At 40.5% G+C, this 13,161-nt stretch overlaps 3 protein-coding genes across 4 annotated transcripts in view; 1 reads left to right on the forward strand and 2 right to left on the reverse strand.

Moving 5' to 3' along the window:
• The window catches only part of LOC134816909 (transmembrane 9 superfamily member 2-like), a 129,731-nt gene that overhangs the window by 104,185 nt on the left and 12,385 nt on the right, over window positions 1-13,161 (reverse strand). The window lies entirely within an intron of this gene.
• On the forward strand, window positions 539-7,765 carry LOC134817050 (uncharacterized). 2 transcript variants are annotated; one of them, XM_063826129.1, is made up of 5 exons: window positions 539-640; window positions 748-833; window positions 5,623-5,730; window positions 6,135-6,252; window positions 6,407-7,765. In XM_063826129.1, exons 1-5 carry the CDS (start codon window positions 592-594, stop codon window positions 6,409-6,411), a joined length of 366 nt encoding a protein of 121 aa, XP_063682199.1. In that variant the 5' UTR covers window positions 539-591; the 3' UTR covers window positions 6,412-7,765. The 2 variants fall into 2 exon arrangements, with proteins under 2 accessions (XP_063682199.1, XP_063682201.1); XM_063826131.1 differs by having other exon boundaries at window positions 7,195-7,765.
• On the reverse strand, window positions 11,080-13,110 carry LOC134817357 (uncharacterized). Its single transcript, XM_063826493.1, has 3 exons — window positions 13,080-13,110; window positions 11,598-12,950; window positions 11,080-11,093 (listed from the first exon to the last, which is right to left on the reverse strand). Exons 1-3 carry the CDS (start codon window positions 13,108-13,110, stop codon window positions 11,080-11,082), a joined length of 1,398 nt encoding a protein of 465 aa, XP_063682563.1.

Raw genomic sequence — 13,161 nt, forward strand, 5'->3', positions numbered from 1 at the left:
CCAGTATATTTATTTCTAGTTCCTGGCATTCAATAATTTTATTTTATGATTGGGCGACATCTGTCCGACAGCGACATCTGTCCGACTCAGAAAATAGGTTATTTGGACAATAGTTTATGTCGGATCCTACCGTACGATTTTCTTAAAACTTTCCACAAAGTATGTTGGTTATAGGACGAATAATCTGTGTAAGTTTGAGCGAGTTTCTATGTGCCAAGTTTAAGATATTACCTTAAACACAAAAAATATATCCAATTCGGTTGTTTCAGTGGTTCCAAAGCATATATCTGGAGATCCAACGATACGATTTTCTTGAAACTTTCTAGATAGTAAGATAGCTTTAAGACAAATAACTTGTGCAAGTTTGGATAAATTTCTATGTGCCAAATTTGAGATATCACTTCAAATACACGAAAATAGTGCTGTCGGACAGATGTCGCTGTCGGACAGATGTCGTGTTACCAAACTTGGATTTATTGTTATTTAATTTTGGATCTATTAAAATTATTATATTAACTGAATTACATTGTATAGACTGCATAGCAAAAGTTTGGAGCTTTGTCTGCTGAAAGTCAGTTTTTAAACGATTGAATGAATGAGTTACTGACTGATATCATAAGCTACAGTAGGGAACGTAGTGGTGAGTCTTTGTCAAGTTATGCAATTAAAATATTGTAACAAGTTAAGTTAGGAAGATTGTTTGTGATTGATATCATCGATTTTGATTTTAAAGGGTCTAAATTTCAGGAACTTGGACTCGACAGAATGATGACGTGGTGACCATTATATCTGATATAACAAACGTGAAAAGTTACATGTTTTTTTACGTAAAGGTATGAACCAAAAGTGTTGCTTTTATTGGTGTTTCTTAAAACAAGATTTTAGTGGGGCCAAACTATTTCCTAATACTTTAACTATCACGATAGATTTTGATTGAAGCTAATGGGACAAATCTAACCACAGAGTAAACCTTTAGCCGATGTAGTAGAGACGAAATCCATACCTCAGAGGTTGCCAGCTAAACCAGTTAATCATTAAAATTGTTATTGTTAAAAGTGCAACAACCTGAGCCTTTGCACCGTGACATGGTCGGTAAGTCGGTAACACGACTCGTGTCCGACAGCGAGATCTGTCCGACTCAAGGTACCAGAAAAAAAACCGACATCTGTCCGAAATTATCATCTGATTTCAACACATTTCCACACATTTCCATTTAGAGACATGATCTGAACTCATGAACTGTTACTCACTAATTTGTATACGTAACATTTCCAATTTGAGATATGATCTACCCAATGCTCCGCGTCCGCCATATAATATATGATCTGCGTTCTTAGCAGTCCCTTAAGGGGGCCGGGGGGGGTCTTCATCAAAATTCTCTCGAAATTGATTTTATAGTTGTTTCTGATAGAGGGGAGTGATATCTATCTGCTGCTTTTAGTCCCATGGAAAAATATTGTTCCTAGCCGAAATTATCGCTGGTCAAAGGTCAGCGCTCATGAGTAATTGTATTGCGCAAGCGATTTTCAATCGCGCGTCCTGAAAATCGAGTCTAAAAATCTATCTTCTCCTACATTTTTTGAGCAATCACCCTGAAACTTTCAGGATATGTTCTAGGGATCATTTAAAAGAGAAGTATCGAGCCGATTTTTGAGATAGGCCTCAGAAAATTTTTAATTCGATTTTGAAAATCTTGGACCTCATTTTTTGACGATTTTTCATCCAAGATTTTCAAAATCGATTGAAAAATTTTCTGAGGCCTATCTCAAAATTCGGCTCGATACTTCTCTTCTAAATGATCCCTAGAACATATCCTGAAAGTTTCAGGGTGATTGCTCAAAAAATGTAGGAGAAGATAGATTTTTAGACTCGATTTTCAGGACGCGCGATTGAAAATCGCTCGCGCAATACAATTACACATGAGCGCTGACCTTTGACCAGCGATAATTTTGGCTAGGAACAATATTTTTCCATGGGACCAAAAGCAGCTGATAGATATCACTCCCCTCTATCAGAAACAACTATAAAATCAATTTCGAGAGAATTTTGATGAAGACCCCCCCCCCCGGCCCCCTTAAAGGAAAGATCGTCGAGTATTTTCGTCCCATCCAGAGTCCCAGAGCATCACTGGTTCATTGTCGGTAGAGAGCATATAGTTTGCAGGAATGGAGAGTGTTTCCAGATTAGAAGGGTTAGAAGGGTGTCTGTTTGCTGCTTTTCTGCAGAAAATTTTTAAATCGATTTTGAAAATCTTGGATGAAAAATCGTCAAAAAATGAGGTCCAAGATTTTCAAAATCGATTTAAAAATTTTCTGAGGCCTATCTCAAAATTCGGCTCGATACTTCTCTTCTAAATGATCCCTAGAACATATCCTGAAAGTTTCAGGGTGATTGCTCAAAAAATGTAGGAGAAGATAGATTTTTAGACTCGATTTTCAGGACGCGCGATTGAAAATCGCTCGCGCAATACAATTACACGATTGTAGGACTGAATCCCTACCGGACGGAATCACTACCACCCAAATATCACTACTGGTAGTGATTCAGTTCGGTAGTGATTCAGTCCTAAAATATACCTCAATCCCTACCAGTTGATCTTAGTTCACTAGTCTAATATCATAACGTGATCTGAGCCGGTGCTCTCATGGAGTGCTTGCTATGGGGCCTGTCAGACATGTGATCCACAGACTTACGTACGCAACGAGGAGCCCTAACGAGAACTGGTTCGGATCAAGTCATCCATAATGACCTGCTATACGACAATACAGTGATGTGAACCTTCACATGCTCGGTATCTCAATCAGCTAGCGGGAATAATATATAAACCCGCAACGCCTGTGTTTATCTTATACCACTATGTCTTCTTCATCCATCTAGTTTATTCCTGGCAGAAAGAAAGGCAGCCGCAACGTCCTCTACGATGGTCACCTCTAATCCAAGCAGATTGTTGCAGACTCTGTCGCTGGACTATCCTTCGAAGCCTCGTCCCGGCTCAACTGTGATCCCAAGTCCTTGACACGACTAGTCAGACGAGCCAGAATGGCAGCCTACTCCCATCCTGTCAACCCCATCTCCTTAGAAGACCTGGTGATTCCTCCTAACTACCTGACCTCTCCCGGTGGTGACACTATGTTGCTCTGGGACTCCTCCTACGACACCAACACCAGAAGATCTATCCTCCTTGGTACTGCAGACAACATCAACATCATCTATCAGTCAGATCACCTCGTCGTGGATGGAACCTTTAAGACCTCTCCAGACCTGTTTACTCAACTCTTCACAGTCCACGCCTTACACCCTACTGGATGGAGAATCCCTGCAGCCTTTGGACTCCTACCCGGGAAGCGCACCATCATGTACGAGAACATCCTCAACGAACTGGACTCCTACGGACCCTTCTACCCTCAGTCGGTGCTGGTGGACTATGAAATCGCTATCAGGAACGCAGTCTCCAACGTCTGGCCTGGTACTACCTTGAGAGGATGCTGGTTCCACTTCAAACAGTCCTTGTGGAGACACCTGCAGAGCGAGGGACTTGCTGCTGACTACTCTATCGACAACTCTCCTATAAGAAAGTCCTTCATGCAGATTGGAGTTCTTAGAGTGCATCAAGAGGGAGCAGGCTTTGACAGACATGAAGATCACCAACATCCTCACCAGAAGACCCTTCAAGAGAGCAGCAAAGTGGGAGAAGTTTGACCTGGAGATGCAACGTATTGTTGATGATTATGATAACTTTGGGGATGTTACCGAGTTTCTGAAAGCTGTTGGATCTAAGATTTTGGGTTAATGCTTTAATGTTTACTTATTATTGTGTGATTTAAATTACTGTATCAGTATATTATCTATTATTCTTTGACCAAATTTCTGCTTAGTCAATTATCACGAAAAATCTAATAATAATTAACAAAAAATAAAATAATTAACTAATGAAATACGAATAATTATGCCTTTATTGCAAAGTTCAGTAGGGATCACATCAAAGTGGTTAGGTTTAGATATTAGCGGTAGTGATTCAGTCCGGTAGTGATTCAGTCCTAAAATATACCTCAATCCCTACCAATAGTGATTGGTAGTGATTCAGTCCGTTAGGGATTCAGTCATGTAGTGATTCGGTCCGTTCACCCAATTACACATGAGCGCTGACCTTTGACCAGCGATAATTTCGGCTAGGAACAATATTTTTCCATGGGACCAAAAGCAGCTGATAGATATCACTCCCCTCTATCAGAAACAACTATAAAATCAATTTCGAGAGAATTTTGATGAAGACCCCCCCCGGCCCCCTTAAAGGAAAGATCGTCGAGTATTTTCGTCCCATCCAGAGTCCCAGAGCATCACTGGTTCATTGTCGGTAGAGAGCATATAGTTTGCAGGAATGGAGAGTGTTTCCAGATTAGAAGGGTTAGAAGGGTGTCTGTTTGCTGCTTTTCTGCAGCTCTGTACCATTCTGTTGAGGGGTGATAGCTGGAAACCAAGCTTTGCTCTAGATTCATAACCCAATCCACCAACTGATTCAGATACGAGGTATTTCGTCGGTTGATCTCCACCAGAAGCTTTTCTTTTCAAGTTCTGTTTGCTGACGTGGACGGTCATTTCAGCATGGTGGGCAGTAGTACTGTAGTAGGAGTGATCAGTTGTTTGTCCACGGTAGAGATGCGGGCTCTGCAACCCTTTCGGAAATCCGAATATTTCTAGTGGGTGGATTACACAGTTACACAGGATTACACAGGATTACACAGGATTACACAGGATTACACAGGATTAAAATTAAATTATAGATCCATTATCATGGACCGTCATAATTGTGGGTGGTGTCGTCTCTTCGTTTGTCGAAGACGTATCGGAAGCCATTCAGGACAGGGTTCTCCGAGCCTTGTTTGGGTCCAGGGATAAACTGAAGATTAGTTGCAATTGTGGATTACGATAACTAATCTCCATACCGCTGTCTTATATGTACTGTGATGTGATCGCCAGCTTGTTAGTTTACGGCTAGCACGATCTGACGTTCCTGTTCTCAACTAGTCAATCATGTATCGAATCATCGATGGATCATATCTCAATGGATCACATCAGCATTAGAACAATGGGAGCAAAGTCACAAGATTTGAAGATTACCTGTGAGCTTCTGAAATACGAATGTGAACCGAAATTACAATATGATCCGAAATTCGGACAGATGTCGCCAAAAACGACTCCTGTCCGACAGCGATATCTGTCCGAAATCCCTAATTCGGCTGTCGGACAGATGTCGTTGTCGGACAGATGTCGCCCAATCGACATGGACACGGTTGGACACCACCTATGCCATTATTTGGTTGATCAACTTAATAGATTTACATGGTTTTGACTTACATTCCAAAACTTATTTAATTTAACTGTTACCTGCCCAGGAACAATATTTCATCACAAATGAACAAATTGCTCCAAGAAACATACAGTTCGAGCTAGGATGATTTTCTCCCTGTAAGTATATCGTGTCAAATGTCAAAGAATCGATGTAACATAGCTATAGTATGAATGTTGTAACGTACGCTTCATAACTTATCGCAGCAATGTGTACTATCCTACATTCGTTTTCATTTGGTATAAACATTCATTGAAATAACTATTGTTTTTCAGCCAAAGAGTAGTCCGAAGATTGAGAGCATTCCTGCTATCAAGAAACCTGTTATCAAGAAACCTGATATCAAAAAACCTGCTATCAAGACATGCAGCACTGTCAAATCGGTTAGTACAAGTGGAAAAACTGTTCGTGAACACGTGTCGGCCATCGGGCTACTTGGATATTGCCGGGCTTATGTGTGATCTCGAGTTACATATGTCGTCACTCGTCATGCTCAAATCCATCTAAATAACTTGTTTCCAGGCTTGATAATCAGCTGTTACCCGGGTGAAACTTCAGTTTATCTTCTATGCAACGTTTATAATTGATCTCACAAATGCTTGATGTTTGAATTACATTTTATCGTACATTTTGATCTTAACGTTCAAAATGTACGATACAAATTAAAAACTTTACCAAGCCGAGTTTTACCGAGGTTTTGCAAACATGTCGACAGTAAGAATCCATTTGTAATTTAGTACTTCTTTTTCACTTGTTTACAAAAGAAATATGACTCAAAATTTTTCAGCTCCAGTACCTTGGTCGAGTGAAATCGTTTTTGCTCAGATGTCCGCTGGAGTACTTCCTCCGCTGGAGTACTTCGTCCGCTGGAGTACTTCGTAATGTTGTTCTAAGGATGAACAAAGGTAGGACAAAATTTAAGATTGTAAATCTTTAGAATCATACTGTCTAGCGCCTAATCGTTCAAAATCTGGCGAGTAACTGAGATAATTAAAACCTGATTGAGATTTGAAAAGTTACTTACCATTGTACAGTCAAAAATTATATTTTTAATTTCAGCATAGTGATGTACACGTCTACATAGCTGGGAAAGATGAGGTCATAGATGATGGTAAACCCCTTAGAATGAATGAAGAATGGTGCAGTAGCAAGTTGTTGGGTTCTCTGCTAGAAAGTAGGAAAGATGTCACCAGAAGAATCATGTTAGCCAATGTAGCATTCCAGAACTTCAAGAAGGTCTGGTGCCAGAGTAAGATCCCCCTACAGAAGAAGCTGAAGGTCTATGAGGCCCAAGTAGTATCTATCCTCATGTATAACTCTAGTTGCTGGGGAATGCCTAAATCGTACTGGGACAAACTAGATGCATGTCACCGTAACCACCTCAGAAAGATCATGAATGTCAGCTGGCCACGCAGTATGATGTCCAAAGATACCCTCTACAAACAGAGTAACTCTACCCCTATGTCTGAGCGTGCTGAGTTATCTAGGTAGAAGATGCTAGGACACATACTGAGGAGCGATGAAAGATCACCAGCTCAAGCTGCGCTGTGTTTTGCTGTCGAGATGTGTATTGAAGTCGGTAGACTCGGGGCTCACAGACGTAACCTCCTGCACCACCTGAAGGTTGACCTCTGGAAGCGCTTCATCTTGCTGGAGTCGTATGGTGATATTCTCCATTTGAGAGAACTTGCTAGTGACCGTGGTTATTGGAGTAAATTGTTTAACTTTATACTTGAGTACAAGTCAATTTGATTATTGGGACATATAATTTTACAGAGGATCACGTTTCGGTTCTAAATTATTTTAGGATTGTTGACATTTGTAAGATTGACATGTTTGATAATAAGCATAGTGATGAGAGAGGGCTATTAATGTGTGGGATTTCTGCTGCTTTGTTACAGTCATCTGACTTTTTCATTTTTACTCGGTGACTTTCTGAGGAAAGAGTTCTGCTAAAAAAGATAAAAAAGATATGCACGCGAGAGATGTTTCCTCTGAGATTATGCTGATGCCGGATGCATCACAAGCACATATAATTCGAACTGCAAATCGGAGAATTTTTTTATAATCCTGAACTTAATTTAAAATCCTTACTTAAAATCAGTTCTCATCCAATACTTTACAGATATTGCATCTAAGAGAGTAACAGGACGCTCGCAATATCTTGTATATATATATTTTCTTGTGTTTGAAGTCATTATATCTCAAGTTTGGCACATATAAATTCTCCCAAACTCTCACACATTATCCGTCATATAGCCTTGTAACTATCTGAAAAGTTTAAAGAAAATCTATCAGTCAGACCTTGAGAAAATCAAAAATATATTCTAAGTTATTCACTAAAACACTCTATTTTCGAACTTTTTAACTTTTTATTTTAAACAGATTTATCGTTCTGGTACCGAAATGCTTTACCATAATAAACGTACGGCGCGAGAACATTTCCTCGTCCAAAGTCTGACAGTTAACAACATGCGTAGGATTCCCTCAAGAGGTGAAAACGTAATCGCCACCGGCTCCCCCTTCACTATAGTGAAGCGACCGTGGGGGTCACCACGTGATACAATCTTGCCATATATCGGCGCGCGCTACTTCGAAGAAATTTAGACGAGTAACATCCGTCAAATTCGACTGTACTCTGATTGGCTGAATTGTGTCACGTGGTAACTGCTTGAACATTGGAATGCGCCACGCGTGCAAATCATCGCGCGCGAGGTCATGCCGTCTGTTTAAATTAAACCAACTCTAGTACCACCACCAGCCAATAACTTTTTCTGGGAAATTTTCAATGAGTTCAGAGTTCGAAGGTGAAATATAAAAATTTAAAATGACGAAGTAATTCGGAACGCGCGTTCAATTTACGTTAATAAGGTATACAGTATAAATCTAAAATAATTTTAATTTACTTTATCAGTATCAAATTATAACATATAAAATAAATTTTCTCGGAGGACTTCGCCGCTTCGACACCAGACACGCCGCGCAAACTATTATTATCCATGTTAATTCGCAAATGGCAAAGTTGTAGCGCGATGCACTACTGGGTCGCACGCGCATCAAATAATGCTTCTCGCAACCACTTCGGTAGATCGGCGAGATGCACCACTGTGCCTCACCGAGCTGCGAAGGATTGACATCGTGAATCAAATGGCAAAGCAACGATCTGGGTGTAGCGCGATCATGCGTTACTGTGCATGTGCCGCGCCGCGCCTCGGCCTCTGTTATGCTTCTCGCAACCACTAGATCGGCAAAATTTGTAACACGTTGTGATACCTACGGTCGTTTCACACTTCACAGGGTCATACAACGTATGACAACCAAGATAAGACGCACGCCGAGTTGGATTGTCATACGCGTTGTTGGTTGTATGGCCCGCCGCGCACGAGTGCGTGGCTCCTAAAAACGATAAAGTTTCCCCTTAGTGAAGCGACAATGGGGGTCAGGACGTGATGCAACATTAATTCTAAACTAATAAAAGAATCTATCTGGATTCATGAAGTATTTAAAAGAAATTACTGCAATGTACGTGCACAATTCGGAAAGTGTGCTTTGTGATTTTGTGGAAAATACTACATACTAATAACTTACTGCGCTTTAAAATTTCATAAATTAATTGCACAATAAATTTTAATACAAAGTTGATTGTTAATGTTAAAACAAATGAATCCACTTTAATTTTTTAGTTATATTTTAAAATATCGAATAAGGGTTAAATCTTGATTCACGATGTCAATCCTTCGCAGCTCGGTGAGGCACAGTGGTGCATCTCGCCGATCTACCGAAGGATTGATGCATAACAACAAGACACGCGCTAAAGACGCGCATTTTCTGAGTGATGTTAACGATAGCTTTAAATTCACTGATGTCATTATTATTCAGCGTGACCGGTAATAGTTTAAAAATCAGAAGGAGAAAACACATGTATAAATTACTAAAAAAGGAGTATTACTTTACAGGATTGAATTTAAATATAGTCATAATAGATAAGAGAGGAATTTGTTTCCCTTTGAATCAATCGAACTAGATGAATTGTTGTAAATACTGAGATCAAACTATCAATCTACAGGCTATCGTCAAACATGTTGAAAGGCGTCATCTTCAGTGACATAATAGATAAGAGTTTATTAACTATCATGCCAACTTTAGAGACGGTAACCACATTAAACTAAAGTTTTCCCAATCAAAATAAAGGGTTTATGCAAAATAAAAGGTTTATGCACTAGACTGAGAGACAATTAACCTTATGCAATGCAGGTTAGTATAACTATAATATCGGACTGAGTTGAAATTTCTGAGAGCATGATACCCCAAAATAAATATATGCCTGTGTCTGGCAATACCGTTCAGATGGCTTCCGAACTTGTGCGGATAAGATAATATAACAAATACAAATAAACTATATAATAACAATCTGAAAATTAATGTATCAGTACAGATCTTATACTCGAAATCAGGCACTTTCAAAACATTTCTCTTAAATTATCTTTCTTAACACCGTTCAATTGTAACTTTAAATTAAAATATTATGATGATCCGGACGATGATAAATATTAAATGGTAATCGATCATCGGCAGATGGATAATCGTTAATTATAGGTGTGCATAATTATTATTACAACTGATTATATTTATGGATTTCGGCCTGTCGATGCTGGAAGCTGATCAGCTAATCGTTAATCGTTACCATGTGACAAGAATAGTATGATGAACCTCCCAATCAGTATCTATGTATCAAAAGAAAATATTGATATAATTCAAATCGTCGGGAGCCCTTTTGAAACATCTCGAAGTTAGAGTGCAGAGTGCATGATTACTGATTATCAGCACGATTGGGTGAAACAAAGACGAAACCGTGTGTTGATTAGAATTAAAAGAGGAAGATATGTAGTGATAAATTGTGCACTCTTGCATTTAAGTTTTAATTGTTAGACTTGTTCGATGTAGGGCCTTTAATTTAACCTAATACTAATGCAGTTACTTAATACTTGGTAAGTCTAGGGAAAACAGGTGCTAGTTGTCGGAAATGAAATGGAGTCTGTTCCTGATCGAAGTTACATGATGCTGATAGATTTGATGCAGCTCAGCACTCAGCAGCCACTGTCTTCAAATAGAGTGTTCCAGTTCTGCAGTCTCAAATTTTTTCGCCCAGCTTTTCTTTTCATCGTGGTTATAGAAGACAGACCTGAAGAAATACTAGTATAATGATAATATAGGTAACATGTCCAGAATGAGTAAAATTGTATTATCGGCAAATTTACTTATGTGAAAACTCCCAACAGGGTGGCGCTGGCCCAGAAGTAACTGCACACAAGCAACCCTTTAATGATCACGCACGTAATTTGTGTGAAAATATGTAACTCATTTAACGAAGTCAGTGAAAAGAACCTACTTTATTTACCAATGGCGATTTTTTGCTTGTGATGAAGTAGTCCTCGCAAATGTGAGATATGTATGTAGTTTGTTTTTAAAAGTAGGATTGTAGTCATAGTCGATGTATAGCGACGGTAGTTTACCAGCAGCTCCCTGTACAAATAGAAATGTGGTTTTTATATAATATTACTAGTTAAATTATTGAGTACAATGCAGGAATAAAAAAATGTGTCTTAAATGTTTTATATTAAATGTGTTATAATTATATTAACCACCTTATATTCGTATAATATGTACTCATAAACAATGATAGTCCCAATTGTTTTTAATTGCCTATAATTTAAACCTTCTTATTAAATAATTTAGATGACTGTGTCTGAGTGGAGTTGGGTTAAAAACATATAAGAGATACGATGATTTAACTTGTAGAAGCTTTCAATAAACATGTGTTAATCGTCGTCAGCTGAATGTGATGTGGTGGACAATGCTTATATGTGATTGAGTGGTGTCAGGGATGGAGGGTGGGGGAGGTGTGGGTGGGAAAGTGAAAATTACAGTACAATGTCAATAAAAATTTAGTCTTCTGTTGAGGTTGAGAAGGAAATGCCAGATGGTCTGGACTTTAAGGATTTGGCAATTTTAGGAAGAATGGGGTCCCAGAGGGAACTACATTTGGGTGCGCGGTCTGTTCTGTTCATAGCTGGTTGTCGTATTTGTATAGCTGCGTGTTCTGTGAGGTCAAGTTGGGAGCGTGAGGTGAGGGATTTGAGGACTTCGATGTTGTTCCAGGAGATGGTGTGGCCGGTGGTCAGGGCATGATGTGCAGGGGCTGATTTGATTCTGTCTGTGGATTCGTCGATGGCGTTGTTGAGTCTGTAACATCGTTCGTGTTCTTTCATGCGGTGGACCAAGGGTCTGTAGGTCTGTCCGGCGTATTTGGAGGGGCACTGTGAGCAGGAAATTTCGTAGATGGTGTTGGGAGTGAGGTGAGTAGGGGGTGTGGTCTTCGTTTTGGTGAGGAGGTTGCGGAGGGAGGTAGCAGAGGAGTGGGTGACTTTGATGTCGTGTTGTCCGAGTATCTTGGAGATGGGTTTGGATAGGGAGGGATGGAAAGGAAGAGAAACACTAAGGGCATGTTCACGGGTCTGTCGGTTGAATGAGGCTAGGGATTGGTGGCGAGAGGGGTTGGTGAATTTCCGTTGTACTTCGTCCATGATGGTGGTGATGCGGTGAGGAGGGAAGCCGTTCTGGAGGCAAACGTGTCGTACTGTCTGGAGTTCGTCGTCAAGGTGTTGGGGTGAGCAGATGTTGTGGGCTCTTCTGGTCAGTGATCGGATGACTGCGTTCTTAGATGAGTTGGTGGTGCAGGAGGAGTACTTGGTGTAGAGGTTGGTGTGGGTGGGTTTTCTGTAGACTGATGTGGATTTGTCAGGGTGGATGAGAACGTCAAGGAAGGGTATAGTTCCGTCTGTAGAGGGATGTTCTTGGGTAAAGTTGAGGTCTTCAGTAAGGGAGTTAAGGAATGTAAGGAAGGATTCTGCGTGGTTTCTGTCTCTGAAAGATCCAAGGCCGTCGTCAACGAAATGGGAGTAAGTGTTCGGAGGGTCAGGACATGAGGATAAAGCTAAGGTCTCGATTTCAGCAAGGCGGATTTCAGCTAGTTCAACAATGAGGGGGGATCCCATTGTACCACCTTCGTCTTGGGAGTAGAAGGAGCCGTTGAATTCAAGGTATGAGTTGTCAAGGCAAAAGTTGATAAGGGAGCCTATGGTGGTGGTGGTGACATTGGAGGGAAGACGAGAGGGGTTCTGTTCAAAGGAGGAGATGACAGTTTTGAGGGATAGGCGCATGTCACAGGAGGTGTACAAGGATTGGACGTCTAAGGAGGCGTGGTAGTGGAAGGAGGGATTGAGAGAGGAGTCGAAGCGATGTTTGAAGTCGGAAGAGTCTTTGAGGCGTAAGGGGTTCTGGGCTAGGGGTTTGAGGAAAGATGCGAGGACTTTGTGGAGGGCTTGGAGGGGGGTGTTGTAGAAGCTGACTACGGGACGGATAGGTGCGCCGGGTTTGTGTATCTTAGGTTGTCCGTAAAGTTGAGGCCATCTAGGATGTAGGTTGCGCATCTTGTGGTATAGGTCGGTCGTGATCTTCTTGTCGGTGTGTAGTTTCTTGAGGACTTTCTGTAGTTTAGTGGTAACGGATTGAGTGGGGTCTTTCGTTAAGAGGGTGTAACTACCTGAGGATAAGTGGTCGGTAACTTTGGTTATGTATTGATCGTGAGTCAGTACAACAGTGGCGTTGCCCTTATCAGCAGGTAGAAATTTCAATTCAGATTTCTTAGACTTTAAAGATTTAAGAGCGGTACGTTGTTGTGGAGTCAAATTGTCGGTGGTCATGTCACGTTTATTGTCAAATTTAGATAATACAGAGGTGACCTGATATGTGGC

The sequence above is a fragment of the Bolinopsis microptera genome, chromosome 6, assembly GCF_026151205.1.
Source record: "Bolinopsis microptera isolate Bmic1 chromosome 6, MBARI_Bmic_1.0, whole genome shotgun sequence".
In the NCBI taxonomy this organism is placed as follows: domain Eukaryota; kingdom Metazoa; phylum Ctenophora; class Tentaculata; order Lobata; family Bolinopsidae; genus Bolinopsis; species Bolinopsis microptera.

Bases quoted from the DNA above. Each gene is read 5' to 3' on its own strand.
- LOC134817357 (XM_063826493.1), bottom strand. From the start codon at position 13,110: ATGACCACCGACAATTTGACTCCACAACAAC. The intron at 12,951-13,079 runs GTACCGCTCTTA...ACTTATCCTCAG, and splicing joins CAATTTGACTCCACAACAAC to GTAGTTACACCCTCTTAACG.
- LOC134817050 (XM_063826129.1), top strand. From the start codon at position 592: ATGAATGAGTTACTGACTGATATCATAAGCTACAGTAGGGAACGTAGT. The intron at 641-747 runs GTGAGTCTTTGT...TCTAAATTTCAG, and splicing joins CTACAGTAGGGAACGTAGTG to GAACTTGGACTCGACAGAAT. The intron at 5,731-6,134 runs GTTAGTACAAGT...AAAATTTTTCAG, and splicing joins CATGCAGCACTGTCAAATCG to CTCCAGTACCTTGGTCGAGT.